Below are 14092 nucleotides of genomic sequence, written 5' to 3'. Positions count from 1 at the left end.
TATATATATATCGTTTTATTTTTGAAACCAAGCATGCAACATGTCTTTTAAATGCCCATATTTAAATCATAAAAATCATAAACATTTAAAAATCGTAATTTAACATATTAAAATCATAAAAAGCCATAAACGTTTTAAAATCAACATTTTAACGTCATAAACATTTAAAATAACATTTTTACATTTAAATCATAAACATTTAAAATACACATTTAACATATGAAAATCCTTAAACATTTAAAATAGACATATTAACATATAAAAATTCATAAACATCCGCAATCATTGAAAATAATCATGTTAGCATGTAAAACAACATTCAGGCCACTGCCATGACGTTTACTATTTTCTAGGTGTGAAAAGACTGTTTTACCCCTGGACTCGACATTTTACGTTTTTGACTTTTTCTTAATTCCATTGACTCTAACATGTTCCAAATAATTATTTAAGCTTACATGAATTTTCTCATATTTTTATTTAGCCTAAAACGAGGACTTTTAAATTAATCTTTAAATAAGTCGTATTAATGCGTTTTAATCCCGAATTAAACCAAACCTTAATATAAAATTCCCAAATTAAAAAATTAGACTTATAATAATTATTTAAGCTTAAACCTAATTTTTCATAATTTTATAAAGCTTAAAACTAGGCGTTTCCATTAACTCGTTAATTAGCGTTTCGTGCGGCGATTAAATCCCGATTACATCCAAAACTCGTTATATTCATGCTTAATGATGCTACTGTCTCTTTGAAAAGTTCCAAGCAAGACAGCGTTGCGGATTCGACCACTGAAGCTGAATACATCGATGCATCTGCTGCAGCCAAAGAGACAGTTTGGATGAGGAATTTTGTCCAAGAGTTGGGCGTTATTCCTAATGGAGTTGATCCAGTCCCAGTATACTGCGACAACACTGGTGCCGTTGCGCAAGCAAATGAACCAAGGTCTCATCAGCGATCCAAACATGTACTGAGGAAGTTCCGCATCATCCGGGAGATTGTGAGAAGATGAGATATATCAATCGAGAGAGTCCCCTCTGCAGATAACGTTGCTGATCCACTTACAAAGCCCTTTCCAGGACCACTGTTTGAAAAGCATCGCGAAGCAATGGGATTAAAGTTTATGGGTAGTTGGCTCTAGGGCAAGTGGGAAATTGTTAGAGTAGATGCCCTGCAAGCCAACTGTTGGCTAGGGATTTTATTGACTCAGTTGTAATTAACAATCTTTTTTTTAATATAATTCATTATTTCATGGTTTGTTATTTCTTTATCTGTATACCCATGTTATCAAACATTGATAAAGACCTTGATTATACTTTACGTTAATCATAATCGACTGGTTCTTGCAGGCACTATCAGTGATACCTAGAGGATCATGGGGCGATGCTACTAGACGCTCTTACCATGATCCGATGGGTGCAATCAGAAATGAGTTCTGACATTCTTGATTAAGGTGTTGATGAAAAGAATGGGGCTAACTAGGGTAAGCCCGAATAAGGAATTATGTCCTGAATCACAAAGACTTGTGAACTCACGGCTAGCTGTATCCCTGAACCATTGATGGTCACACAAGTACTTGATCGTTTGTTCCCGTTGAGAGAATAAATTCAAGAAGTTGAATTTATATTATATAGTAAATTCAAAGAGTTGAATTTATGATAATTAAATTTTGAGAGAATAAATTCAAAGAGTTGAATTTATAAAATTTGAGAATTTAATTTATTAAATTCAAAATGTTGGGTTTATTAGATATTAAATTTTTGAGGTGATATAAATTCAAGGAGTTGAATTTATAATTTGCATAATAAATTCAAATGTTGAATTTATAAATGATTTAATTTATTAAACTCAAATGTTGAGCTTATTAATTAATAAATTAAATATGGTGGTTAATATGTTTAATGGGCTTGTAAGAGTACAAGTCCAACATATTAAATAATTAAAGTTATTAATGGACCTTGATTAAATGATTAAATTAGTTGGACTAATCCAATTAATTAATCAAGCTCATTAATGTTAATTAAAGGGCCCAATTTGTCCTATTATAATTAGATCATGGGTTGATTATAAAAGTGGTTTGAGAAATCATAACCCTAGCCTCCCACCCACAATAATTTCGAGAATTCCTCTTCCAAAAGAAAAAAAAATTCGGCCACCTCTCTTGAGAAAGAAGTTTGAGCCGTCTCTCAAATATTTTTCTCCTACGTAAAATCTCTTTCATATTTTCAAGTGCAATTTGGAAGATGATCAAGCGATCTAGTCATGGATTTGATAGGAGGATCAAACAAGGAGTTCATCGAAGAAAGTTCGTAGGGATTCATCAAGAGCTAATCCGTTAATACCAGATTAGTTGGAGCCAAGTGATTTAATTCACAAAGGTATAATTTCTAACGTCCTATGAATGTTTGATTTTGAAAACTATATGAACGCCCAATCAAATATACTTTGATTGTCAAAATAAAATAAAAATTTTAAAACTTCCGCTGCGTTTGGGCGTGTAGAAAACCGAGATCCAACATAATATGCACAAAAATAAACCTCTAATCTGTAAGGATTGATGTGACTTCGTTGAAATGGGTGAGACGGGTAAGGAGCTCAACGAGTCAAATCAATAATTTATAGTTTTTAGGGAATTTGAGTGAAGATAATGGCTTCAATAGCACCTGCAAACAATGAAAAGAACTCGTGAATGGGCGCCGGAGGGGTGTCCGGCGTGGCCACTCCGATGCTTAAGTCAGCAGGTTGGAGATGAGTCAAAGTAATATTTGGTGGAAAATATGTGTAATGCTTAAGAGTTCAAAGATTTCAGAATCGGTAAATGACATTAATACCTGCTATTTATAGTAGAAGATGAGGTAGGTACCTCGATTCCAGTGCTACCTATTAAGTATGGTAGGTCGGCTGCCCATACCCTATCTTCTGATGACTTCTAGGACACTCCAAACCCAAGTTGTTCTGACAGATTAGACGTCCTGTATCAATCATACTCGAGTGTGGTTCAATTCTCGAGGTGACCCGGGCAATTGATTACCCAGGTACTTATATGAGAGCTAGGGCGATGATTGCGCGGGAGACCGGGCTGACCGGGAGACCGGGCTGTTCGAAGAATACTTGGGAAATATGTAGTGCTCGGGCTCTTGATAGTGTCCGGGTCATCAGCGACCCGGATCCTTATGGGGGTATCACCACCCATCCCTAAAATAGGCGGGATAGAGCTTGACTCGCTGTCCCGATCAGTCCAAGATAATTAACAGTGTACAAAATTGGAGCCTTCAAATATCCCAGAGATGAGATGAAATGCTGAGACCTCCTATCCCCCGGAGTCATAATAACTTATTGTTTAACATTCTTGGGCCCTGTCGCTATTACCACGATGACACGTGTCATAGCATGAATTCCCGCCTAAAGGACGTTTAGCATTTCTAGAAGTGGATAAGTCTGACGCCTCGATAACCGTACACGTCTTTTCATCTCTTGGCACCATTTCCAAAAACGCATCTTAGACGTTCGTGCATTTATATATCAACGGCTGTGATTAGATCCTTCCTCCTATACATAGCTATTCACCCACTTTTCAATCGTACTAACAAACTGTCATCCAGGAAACACAATGGCTGGTGCAAGCAGTTCGAAAACTCCGAGTATGACCGAAGCCTTCAAGGAATTTGCTCTAGAGATTCGAAAATCTTATATGGAAGATGAAGTGTTTCACGCAATTCTTGACTACTGGGAAAAGCTTCAGGGGCTGAAACTTCTTTATGACTCTAGAGAAGCTATCACTCCTAGCCTGGTGGCCAAACTGAGGAGAGTGCGAGAGCACTTGCATATAGCTGAGTGGGTAGACGTCTTTACGGATGGTCGTATCTACCAATTAATGCTTCGGAAAGAAATAAAGATCCTTAAGTGTATTGCCGATTCAGACAGCTTCCTGAAGACTTCCACCGGGCCTTTAGCTGCTTGGGTGAAAATATGGATAATTGCTGTAGAGGAAGAATATGATGATGTAGTACGTGTTAATGTCTATGGTTGAATAAAATACTAATTCTAGCCTGTCTTTGTCGTTACTTTGCTGTAATCCTTTAAGTTTATCAGTTGATACATATATATCGCGAGTGGAACAAGATTAATTGATAAATCATAATGCCAAGCCTTAACATCTCCCGGGCTTTCCTTGAAACGCCCGGGCCTCATGCCTCCCGGGCTCTGAATACGGGGCTCTGTCGGTTATTCTTCTCGGGTATTCCAAGAGACGTCATTATGACACACGCTTCGCATTCATATCATTCCATGTTCTAAGAATCTGTTAATTCCGATACATTGATATCTGTAGCTCCGTCTTTCTTCATAAATAAAAAACGTTTAGACTAGCACACGGCTTTCCACCTTCTTCAACATTAAATACCACCTGTCTATAAATAAGAAGATGAAAGTGAAATAAAAACAATAATCCAATATGCCGAGTTCGAGTGAGTCTACCGCTTGTAGCAGCACGCATGTCATTGTCACAGATGAGATGCTTCCTTATCTGGAATACTTGAAGAAGACCATTGAAGAATATATCTCGGTAAAGGTTATGTCTTCCTGGTTCAAGATTCAAGATCTCCAGAATTCTTATCAACATGGTTTGGCATTTACTCGTTCCCAGAGAGCAGTAGCGAGAAGATACAAACAACAATTTGATGTCAACCATGTTACAGAGCTAGCAACTGATCAAGTTCTCCTGCATGCAATGCTATGGAAGGAGTGGCATCAGCTAGAGAAGATCTCCTCTACTGAATCCTTCACTAGTTTAAGAATCAATGAACTGAATAATTGGATAGTTGAGTGGCAGGATTCTGTAGGTTCTGAACTAGCTGCTGTAACGTGGCATAGATTATTTCCTTAATAAAATTTTAGTAGATGTAATTCTTTGTCTTCCTATTCTTCTGCCAATGAATTCTGTAAACCGAGTAGTATATAACTAACGCGTAAAACCGAAATGCCAGAAACTAATGTTTCCTGAGCCTAACATAAATTGCCGGGTTCTTCCCCCCCCTGGCTTAAAATGAAATGCCGGGTTCTCACACCACCCGGGTTTAAAATAAAATGATGAGTTCTCACACCAACCGGGTTTAGAATAAAATGCCGGGTTCTCATACCACCCGGGCAATTGATATGGTGTTATAATGACGTATGCCCTACTGCAAAGCTGTCAGAATCTGTACGTATTCCGAGTGTATAAATGAGCATGACGCCTCGATTTATGCCCCCGTCTTTTCAAATGTCCCGCCCAATCATGCCGCTCAATTTTCGAGGTTAATCTAGTTCGTTTGTTTTGTTCTGGATCAACGGCTTAGATTCGTTCCCACCGCCTATATATATTAGGCCTCCTGTTTTCGAAAAAACACTTTCAAATTTAAAACTTCGGCGAAGCCCTTGCGAATTTTCTCCCTGAAGCTCCTCCGCGCAAAATCACCTAGCTCCAACGATCCTCGACCATCCTCCTCCTAAAAACTCGTAAGTTTCTCCTTCGTAATATGTCTAATTCTACTTCCTCTACCTCTGGAGCTAATGTGCGGGGCTCTCCTAGCGATGAATCCACCGCATTGCGCTCTGACTCCCCTCCGTCTCCCCCTCGCCGTTCTATCACTCAACCTTCTAAAAAACAAAAAACCCTTCTAACCAAACCCTCCTCTTCAAAACCCTCCTCCTCGGGCACTTCCCGAGCCCCAGGAAAGGACAAGGGTAAGGGAAAAGCTCGGGTTTCTGACCGCCCTTCTTCTGAGGCCCCGGGAGTTCCTTGGTTCTCCTCAATGAGCAGCACTTTGCGCTCGGGGGCGGACGAGGAACTCCGTACCCTAGGAGTTATTCCCTCTTCCTTTCCTATTATTATACCCGGCCCCTCTGATCGGGCAGATAGCCCTCCTCCTGGGTATACTACTTTTTTCCGGGACCAAATCAAGAATGGTCTTCGCTTTCCCATCCCTTTTTTTTACATCGAGGTCGCCAAATTCTTTGGTGTGCCTGTCAATCAATTTCATCCCAACTCTTTTCGGATTATGGCCTCGGCCTTTGTCTTTTTTCGTATGTATAACCTTGTTATTAACCCCCTTATTCTTCATTACTACTTTACCTGTAGGCTAGGTGATAATGCCTTTTCCCTTTCGGCCCGGTTTAACGCCCGGTTCCTTGATGACATTCCTTCTTCCCAGAAAGGATGGAAAGGAAGATACTTTTTTATACAACTCCCATCCTCTCTCTCCTGTCTAACAGGGTTTCTTCCCTTCCTTCCTCCCCAGCCTGCCCTTCCCCGAGTTTACAAATTCGAGGAATTTTACACCCGAAGCCAAGACTTGGTGGAGGGTCAAAAATTCTCTTCCTCTTCCCTTATTTCCCAGAACCACTTGATCACTTATGGGTTGAGCATCCGGGCTGAAGACCCGATAGATCGGGCAATTGACGAGGTGGCTGGCTCGGACCCTCAACCCGGTAACTTTCTAATTCCTGTCTTCTTAGTTTGTTATTCATCTGTCCTTTATAATCTCTACTAATCCTCTCTCTTATGGCGCAGATTCCTCCAAAATGCAAGAGGCTTTTCTCCAGAAATGGGAAGAGGAAAGGGTTGACAAGGAGAAGAAATTGGCAGCCCGGAAGGCTGCCCGTGAGAAGAAACAGGCTGAGGCAGAAGCAGCGCGGCAAGCTGAGCTGAACCGGGTGGAAACCCAGCAAGAAGAGTTGACCCGGGATTTATCCCGGGAAGACCCCGAAGACCACATTCCCCTCGTCCGGAGGAAGCGAAAGGCTGTCACAAGCCCGGAGCGGATTCTGGGTGAATCTAACTGGGAAGGAGGGCAGAGCTCGTCAACCACTCCTCCCAACTAGGAAGGAGGGTAGAGCTCGTCAACCACTCCTCCCCAACGTCAACCTACAGAGGAGCCTCCCCAAGAGCCTCTGCTGACCGATCAACCCACCTGGCCCAACATCTTCCTGGAGGGAGCTTCTTCAACAGGTATTTGGCGCTTAAAGCTTATGCTCACTCCTGAAGAAGAGGCCTTTTTGAAGAATTTTGGGCCTGGTGCTCGGTTCTTTGAGGGATCTAACCGATTCCTATCTGTAAGTCTTTTCTTTATTCTTTTTTCCTTCATTTATCCTTTCTTTTACTAACTTGCTTCGTACAGGTTGCCCAAATGATGATCTCGGCCTTCGAAGAATTGGCGGCAGTGGCTACCAAGAAAGGCCAACAAACCCGGGCTGCTCAAGAAATCCAAGATCAACTGCACGGAGAGCTTGATCGGGCTAAAAGCCTTCACGAAGAGGAAATCGACATCCTAAAAGCTTCCTTGGAGTCGGCTCACACGGCACTAGACAAGTCTCGGGAGGACCTCAGTGAAGATACCATTCGGGAGGAGAATCTGCGAGGTGCCTTGTCTGTCTCGGTGTCGAGAAACCATTCTCTATCCGAGCAGATAGAAGTTCAACAATCCCGAGCAGAGAGGGCCGAGAATGCTTTGTCTCTGGCGGAGCATAATAAGGATAAATGGCTAGCTTCCTTCCTTCAATCTCCTGAGTTCAATAAGGCCGTGGTAGATAAGGCTTACCCTCTTTTCAAGATCGGTTTTGACAAGTGTTGGGAACAATTTGAGGGAGCTGGACTCTTACCCCAGGATAAGGAAAATTTTCCTGATTTTGGCCTGGTCATTGCATCCCTGCCCAAGGATGGTGAGGAGGAGAAGGAGGAAAACCAGGAAGACGAGCCAGGATCCGATCATATTGATATAGACTAGGGTTGTATTCTCTTTTTTCTTTATTTCTGTAATTCCTGTCCTCGGATTTTTATTGAACAAATTCTTTCTTTCAATAGTGTCTCGATTAATCTCTTGATAGCCAAGTAATACCATTGTTTTTTATGCAAACATAAAGAAAATATTTCAAGTGTTGAGAACTAATCGGGACCTTTTAGTAAACAATTGAGATAAGAAAAGAACATATTTTCGTAACGAATGAATGTCCCTAGCCTGGATCCTGCCGAGTTAAGAATAATCAAGGCGTGTGGCCAAGGAACACGTCTCGGGACTTGTGAATGGTCGAGGTGTGGTTCCCCGAGCCAGGGTGTAGTGCCCTGGGCTTTTAGATCCAAGGTGCGGAGCCTCGGGCCGGGGAACATGTCCCGGGACTTGTGAATGGTCGAGGTGTGGTTCCCCGAGCCAGGGTGTAGTGCCCTGGGCTTTTAGATCCAAGGTGCGGAGCCTCGGGCCGGGGAACATGTCCCGGGACTTGTGAATGGTCGAGGTGTGGTTCCCCGAGCCAGGGTGTAGTGCCCTGGGCTTTTAGATCCAAGGTGCGGAGCCTCGGGCCGGGGAACATGTCCCGGGACTTGTGAATGGTCGAGGTGTGGTTCCCCGAGCCAGGGTGTAGTGCCCTGGGCTGCGGAGCCTCGGGTTGGGGAACATGTCCCGGGACTTGTGAATGGTCGAGGTGTGGTTCCCCGAGCCAGGATGTAGTGCCCTGGGCTTTTAAATTGGTTTTTCCCGAGTCTAAGATACGACAAATAATATAATACTTCTCTTTAAGAAAAACAGATCTTTCATTATATCTTCAACCAATCAATTACATCTGTTAGGCATAGTACTGCTTTAAATTAAATACATTCCAAGGCCTTTTGAGAGAGCACCCTTGCGTGTCTTCTAAATAAAAAGATCTCGAGCTAACCCTCCAGTTAATTTTATAAGGTCCTTCCCACCGAGCTTCTAGTTTCCCAACATCCCCGGCAGGATTAACTTTTTTCATGACTAAATCCCCTATTTGAAAATCTCGAACTCGGACCTTTTTATTGTATGATTTCATGACCCGACCTCGATATGCTTCCATTCGAATTATTGCTCGATCTCTTCTCTCTTCTACCAAATCCAATTCCATGGCCCGACTTTGATCATTGCTGTCTGTGTAAGATTCTACCCGGGGAGAAGTTTGCCCAATCTCAACAGGAAGGACTGCTTCAGAACCATATACCAAGTTGAAAGGAGTTTCTTGAGTAGGTGCTCGGGGAGTAGTTCTGTACGCCCAGAGAACACTGGTTAATTCTTCCACCCAGTCCTTTCCCTTGCCTTGTAGCCTGGTTTTCAATGCTTGTACAATAATTCTGTTAATAACTTCTGTTTGACCATTAGCTTGAGGGTAGGCACCAGAAGTAAAAGACTGAGTGATTTTCATTTCATGACACCAAGATGTAATTCCTTTGCCCTGAAATTGTCTCCCGTTATCTGAGAGTAGTCTTCTGGGCACTCCGAACCGGCACACAATGCTCTTCCACAAAAATTTCAATACTTCTTGTTCAGTAATTTTAGCCAATGGCTCGGCTTCTACCCATTTGGAAAAGTAATCCACAGCCACCAGCAAGAACTTCTTTTGAGCCCTGACAGTTGGGAAAGGGCCAACAATATCCATGCCCCATTGATCAAAGGGGAAAAATGCCCAGATATGCTTCATGGGAGTGGCCGGACTGTGCTGGAAGTTTGAGTGATGTTGACATCTCTCACAAGCCTGGACCACTTGAGCAGAATTCTGGCTAAGAGTTGGCCACCAGAACCCGGCAAGCATTGTCTTCCGGGCCAAAGCCATGCCTCCGAGATGCTCAGCACAACATCCCTCATGTATTGCTCGGAGGACATAATCCACTTCTCCTTCAGATAAGCATTTTAGCAGAGGTCCCTGGAATGATCTTCTGTATAAGATTTTATTTAAGAGAACAATCCTGGGAGCTTGTCTCTTGATTTTTTGAGCCCGAGGCCTGTCTTCAGGTAATTCATTTGTTGTAATGAATTTAATCAATGGTGTCATCCAGGAGTCCTCGGGTACTGGTAATATTTCTTCCTCGGTGGACAGGACCAAACGGGAAACATGCAAAATTTCTCGGGTGTTGACTTTTGATAATGAAGCAGCCATTTTTGCTAGAGCGTCTGCCTCTCCATTTTCCTCCCGGGGTATTTGTTCGATACTCCAATCCACAAAGATTGCTGCCTGGGTTTTTATGAGCTGTAAATATTTGAGCATCTTGTCATCTTTAGCTTCATAAGAACCCTTTATCTGCTGAGTGATTAATTGTGAATCAGAATACAAAATAACACGAGAAGCTCCAATCTCTTTAGCAGCTCGGATTCCAGCAAGGACAGCTTCATACTCAGCTTCATTGTTAGTAACCCGGGAATCAATTCTTAAAGCCAATTTAATCTTCTCTCCTGGAAGAGATATTACTACAACACCTACTCCATACCTTGCAAGGCTAGACGCCCCATCCACAAACACCCTCCATACTTCATCTTCATCGGGTTGTACCATCTCGGACAAAAAGTCTGATAAGGCTTGTGCTTTAATGGCCACCCGGGGGTTGTATTCGATATCATACTCTCCTAATTCCACTGCCCATTTGATCATTCGTCCCGATACTTCACAATGAGTCATGATCCTGCCTAAAGGACTATTAGTTAAGACAATTATTCGATGGGACAGGAAGTAAGACCTTAGCTTCCGGGCAGTCATGATCAAGGCCAGAGCAATCTTCTCCACTTCCCTGTACCGAAGCTCGGGTCCTCTCAGAGCATGGTTGACATAATAAACAGGCTTTTGATTGGAGCCTTCTTCTTTTATTAGAACCGAGCTGACAGCATACTCTGTGGTGGATAAATAAACAAATAATTTTTCCCCGGGCTCTGGTTTCACCAACACAGGGAGCTCTGCAAGATGGATCTCAAGTCCTGGAAGGCCTGTTCACATTTGTCATCCCATCCAAATTGCTGGGCCTTCCTCAAGAATTGAAAGAAAGGATAACTCCTGTGTGCTGATCGGGAAATAAATCGAGAGAGGGAAGCAATCCTCCCAGTCAGCTTTTGTACGTCTTTGACAGATCGAGGAGATGGCATACACAGCACGGATTTGACTTTCTCCTGATTCACCTCAATCCTCCGATCTGTCACTATGAATCCCAAAAATTTGCCACTCTTTACGCCAAAAATGCACTTGGCCGGGTTAAGCCTGATTCCGTAATGCACGAGAGTGGCAAAAGTTTCTTCTAAATCGTCAATAAAGCTGGCAACCTCCCGGATCTTGCCCAGGATATCATCCACATAGACTTCCACGTTCCATCCCAGCTGTTTCTCGAAGACTTTGTTCATCAGACGCTGGTAAGTAGCCCCTGCATTCTTCAACCCGAAAGGCATTACAATATAACAAAATGTACCTCCCGAGGTGATGAAGCTGGCTTTATCCTGATCACTCTTGGCCAGGGGGATTTGATGGCATCCCAGGTATGCGTCCATGAAACTTAACAATTCGAAGCCTGAGGTGGAATCCACCAATTGATCGATACGGGGTAAAGAATAATGATCCTTGGGACAAGCCTTATTGAGATCGCGAAAGTCCACAAACATGCGCCACTTTCCTGTTGATTTAGGCACTAATACCACATTCGAGAGCCAAGTAGGGAATTGAATTTCCCGAATGTGACCGGCTTTCAAAAGCTCTTTTACTTGTTCATCAATAACTTTTTCCTTTTCAGGGCCAAAGTGTCTCTTTTTCTGCTTTATCGGGTGAGATCCCGGGAGAATATTTAGTTGGTGCTCCGATATCAAGGGAGAGATTCCCGTCAACTCCTGTTGGAACCAAAAAAAAACGTGAATATTAGCCTTTAAACAGTTAAGTAGACTGACCCGGGTGGATATATTAAGATCTCGGGCCACCCGGATCTGCTGGCCTGGTCCAATCTCCACAACTTCCTGCTCCTCTTCTGCCACGAAATGCACTTCTCTCTTCTCAACTGCTCTTCCACCTACTTCATCAGTTCGGGCCTTCTTCCCTGCCTTCTTTGCTTTGCTCTGATCTACCCGGACAGCTTCTACATAACATTTCCGGGAGGAAGGTTGGTCTCCCCGGACTTCACCCACTTAACTACCAACCGGGAACTTAATCCTTTGGTGATAGGTAGATGCCACGGCTTTTAATTCATTCATAGCTGGCCTCCCCAAAATGATATTATATGATGAAGGGGAGTCTACCACAGTAAAAGTAGTCATCACCGTTTTCTTGAGATCCTGGGAGCCCAGGGTTAATGGTAGGACAACTTCCCCTTCCGGGTAGACCACATGGCCAGCAAAGCCAAAGAGGGCAGTTTCCACGGCTTCCAAATGGTAACCCTGCAAATCCATCTGCACAAAAGCATCTTTAAAAATTACATTTACAGAGCTTCCCGAGTCCACAAAGACTCTCAGAATGTCATAATTGGCCACCCGGGCTTGGATAACCAGGGCATCATTGTGGGGTAGATTCACCCCCTTCAAATCCTCTGGGCCAAAACTGATGACCGCCTCACTCCTCCTCATTCCCTCTACCTCCATACACTCCCTCCTACTCCTCGACTTCCTTGCCCGGTTGGAGTCTCCATCAGTAGAGCCTCCTGATATCATTTTTATCAATCCTGTAGCAGGGGGTGAATTCTTTTTTGTCTCAAGCTCGGGCTCTCTTCTCCTCCCGGGCTCTCCTCTCGGTACATTCCTCATACTTCCTCCCCGAGCGTTGGACCCTGGCTGTGGAGATGTCCATGGCAATCTCGGCCTCTTATTGGCTTGACTTTGCTCTGAGGCGGAAGGGAAGGAATAGTTTCCCTTCAATGTTTTGCAATCCTCGGTGTTGTGATAGCACACCTTATGGAGAGTACAAAATCCTCTTTTCTCAGGCCGGGATAATTGATGGTCCGGGGCCAGATCCCTACTGCATTCCTGGACCTCTCTGTCCCGGGCAATCTTAAGAGGCACGTGGTGAGAGAAGTGTCCTGGATTATTCCTTCTCTGTCCTTTCTCCTCGGGCCTAGCTACCCGGTCTCCTCTTTCTTTCCTTACAGCTTCCCTCTTCTGCTTCTGGGCTTCCTCCATGTTGATGTATTTTTCTGCCCGGGATAATAAGTCCTCGAAATCCCCGGGCACTTTTTTGGTCAACGATNGGAAGAGGTTCCCGGACAATGATATCAGTAAATGGGCAACCCTTAGCAGTAGCTCGAGAAATGCTACGACTCTCCAACTGCCCTTCCAGAACTTTCATTTTCTGCCTTAATTCAAACAACTCCTCAGCCACGGTAGGTGATTTGGATCCAGCACTAGACTCCTCATCCTCTCCTCTCACTTCCTCCTCCCTCCACTCTTGCTCTTGCTCCTGCTCATGCTCATCAACTTTCCCCCCTCCCGGTGGGGTAACTTGATGAGAAGTGTCTTTCCTGGCCACAGCTTTCTCCACCGCTTCGGAGATTATTCTAGCCAACTCCTCCGGGGTCATGGTAATAAGATTGGATCCTGTGGGAGGAACACCGCCACCCTGCCCCGAAGCACGCGTATTATCCCCGTGCGCCCGGGAATTATCTTGGTTAGTTCTTCGAGTACGAGCCATATCAACGCCTTAATCTCAAGCTTCCCACAGACGGCGCCAATGATGTGACTTCGTTGAAATGGGTGAGCCGGGTAAGGAGCTCAACGAGTCAAATCAATAATTTATAGTTTTTAGGGAATTTGAGTGAAGATAATGGCTTCAATAGAACCTGCAAACAATGAAAAGAACTCGTGAATGGGCGCCGGAGGGGTGTCCGGCGTGGCCACTCCGATGCTTAAGTCAGCAGGTTGGAGATGAGTCAAAATGATATTTGGTGGAAAATATGTGTAATGCTTAGGAGTTCAAAGATTTCAGAATCGGTAAATGACACTAATACCTGGCTATTTATAGTAGAAGATGAGGTAGGTATCTCGATTCCAGTGCTACCTATTAGGCTGCCCATACCCTATCTTCTGATGACTTCTAGGACACTCCAAACCCAAGTTGTTCTGACAGATTAGACGTCCTGTATCAATCATACTCGAGTGTGGTTCAATTCTCGAGGTGACCCGGGCAATTGATTACCCGGGTACTTATATAAGAGCTCGGGCGATGATTGAGCGGGAGGCCGGGCTGACCGAGAGACCGGGCTGTTCGAAAAATACTTGGGAAATATGTAGTGCTCGGGCTCTTGATAGTGTCCGGGTCATCAGCGACCCGGATCCTTATGGGGTATCAAGGATCAACCTCAAAATTGAAAAAAAAAAAA

The 14092-nt window shown here is 43.7% G+C and overlaps 1 protein-coding gene across 1 annotated transcript; it reads right to left on the bottom strand.

Moving 5' to 3' along the window:
• Positions 1 to 11523: 11523 nt before the first annotated feature.
• LOC140991171 (uncharacterized) lies at positions 11524 to 12362 on the bottom strand. The gene is made up of 3 exons (XM_073461126.1): positions 12270 to 12362; positions 11921 to 12173; positions 11524 to 11621 (listed from the first exon to the last, which is right to left on the bottom strand). Exons 1-3 carry the CDS (start codon positions 12360 to 12362, stop codon positions 11524 to 11526), a joined length of 444 nt encoding a protein of 147 aa, XP_073317227.1.
• Between the last annotated feature and the right edge of the window lie 1730 nt (positions 12363 to 14092).

The sequence above is a fragment of the Primulina huaijiensis genome, chromosome 13 (assembly GCF_012295235.1).
Source record: "Primulina huaijiensis isolate GDHJ02 chromosome 13, ASM1229523v2, whole genome shotgun sequence".
NCBI lineage: Eukaryota > Viridiplantae > Streptophyta > Magnoliopsida > Lamiales > Gesneriaceae > Primulina > Primulina huaijiensis.
This window is presented reverse-complemented; position numbering and strand designations above follow the sequence as displayed.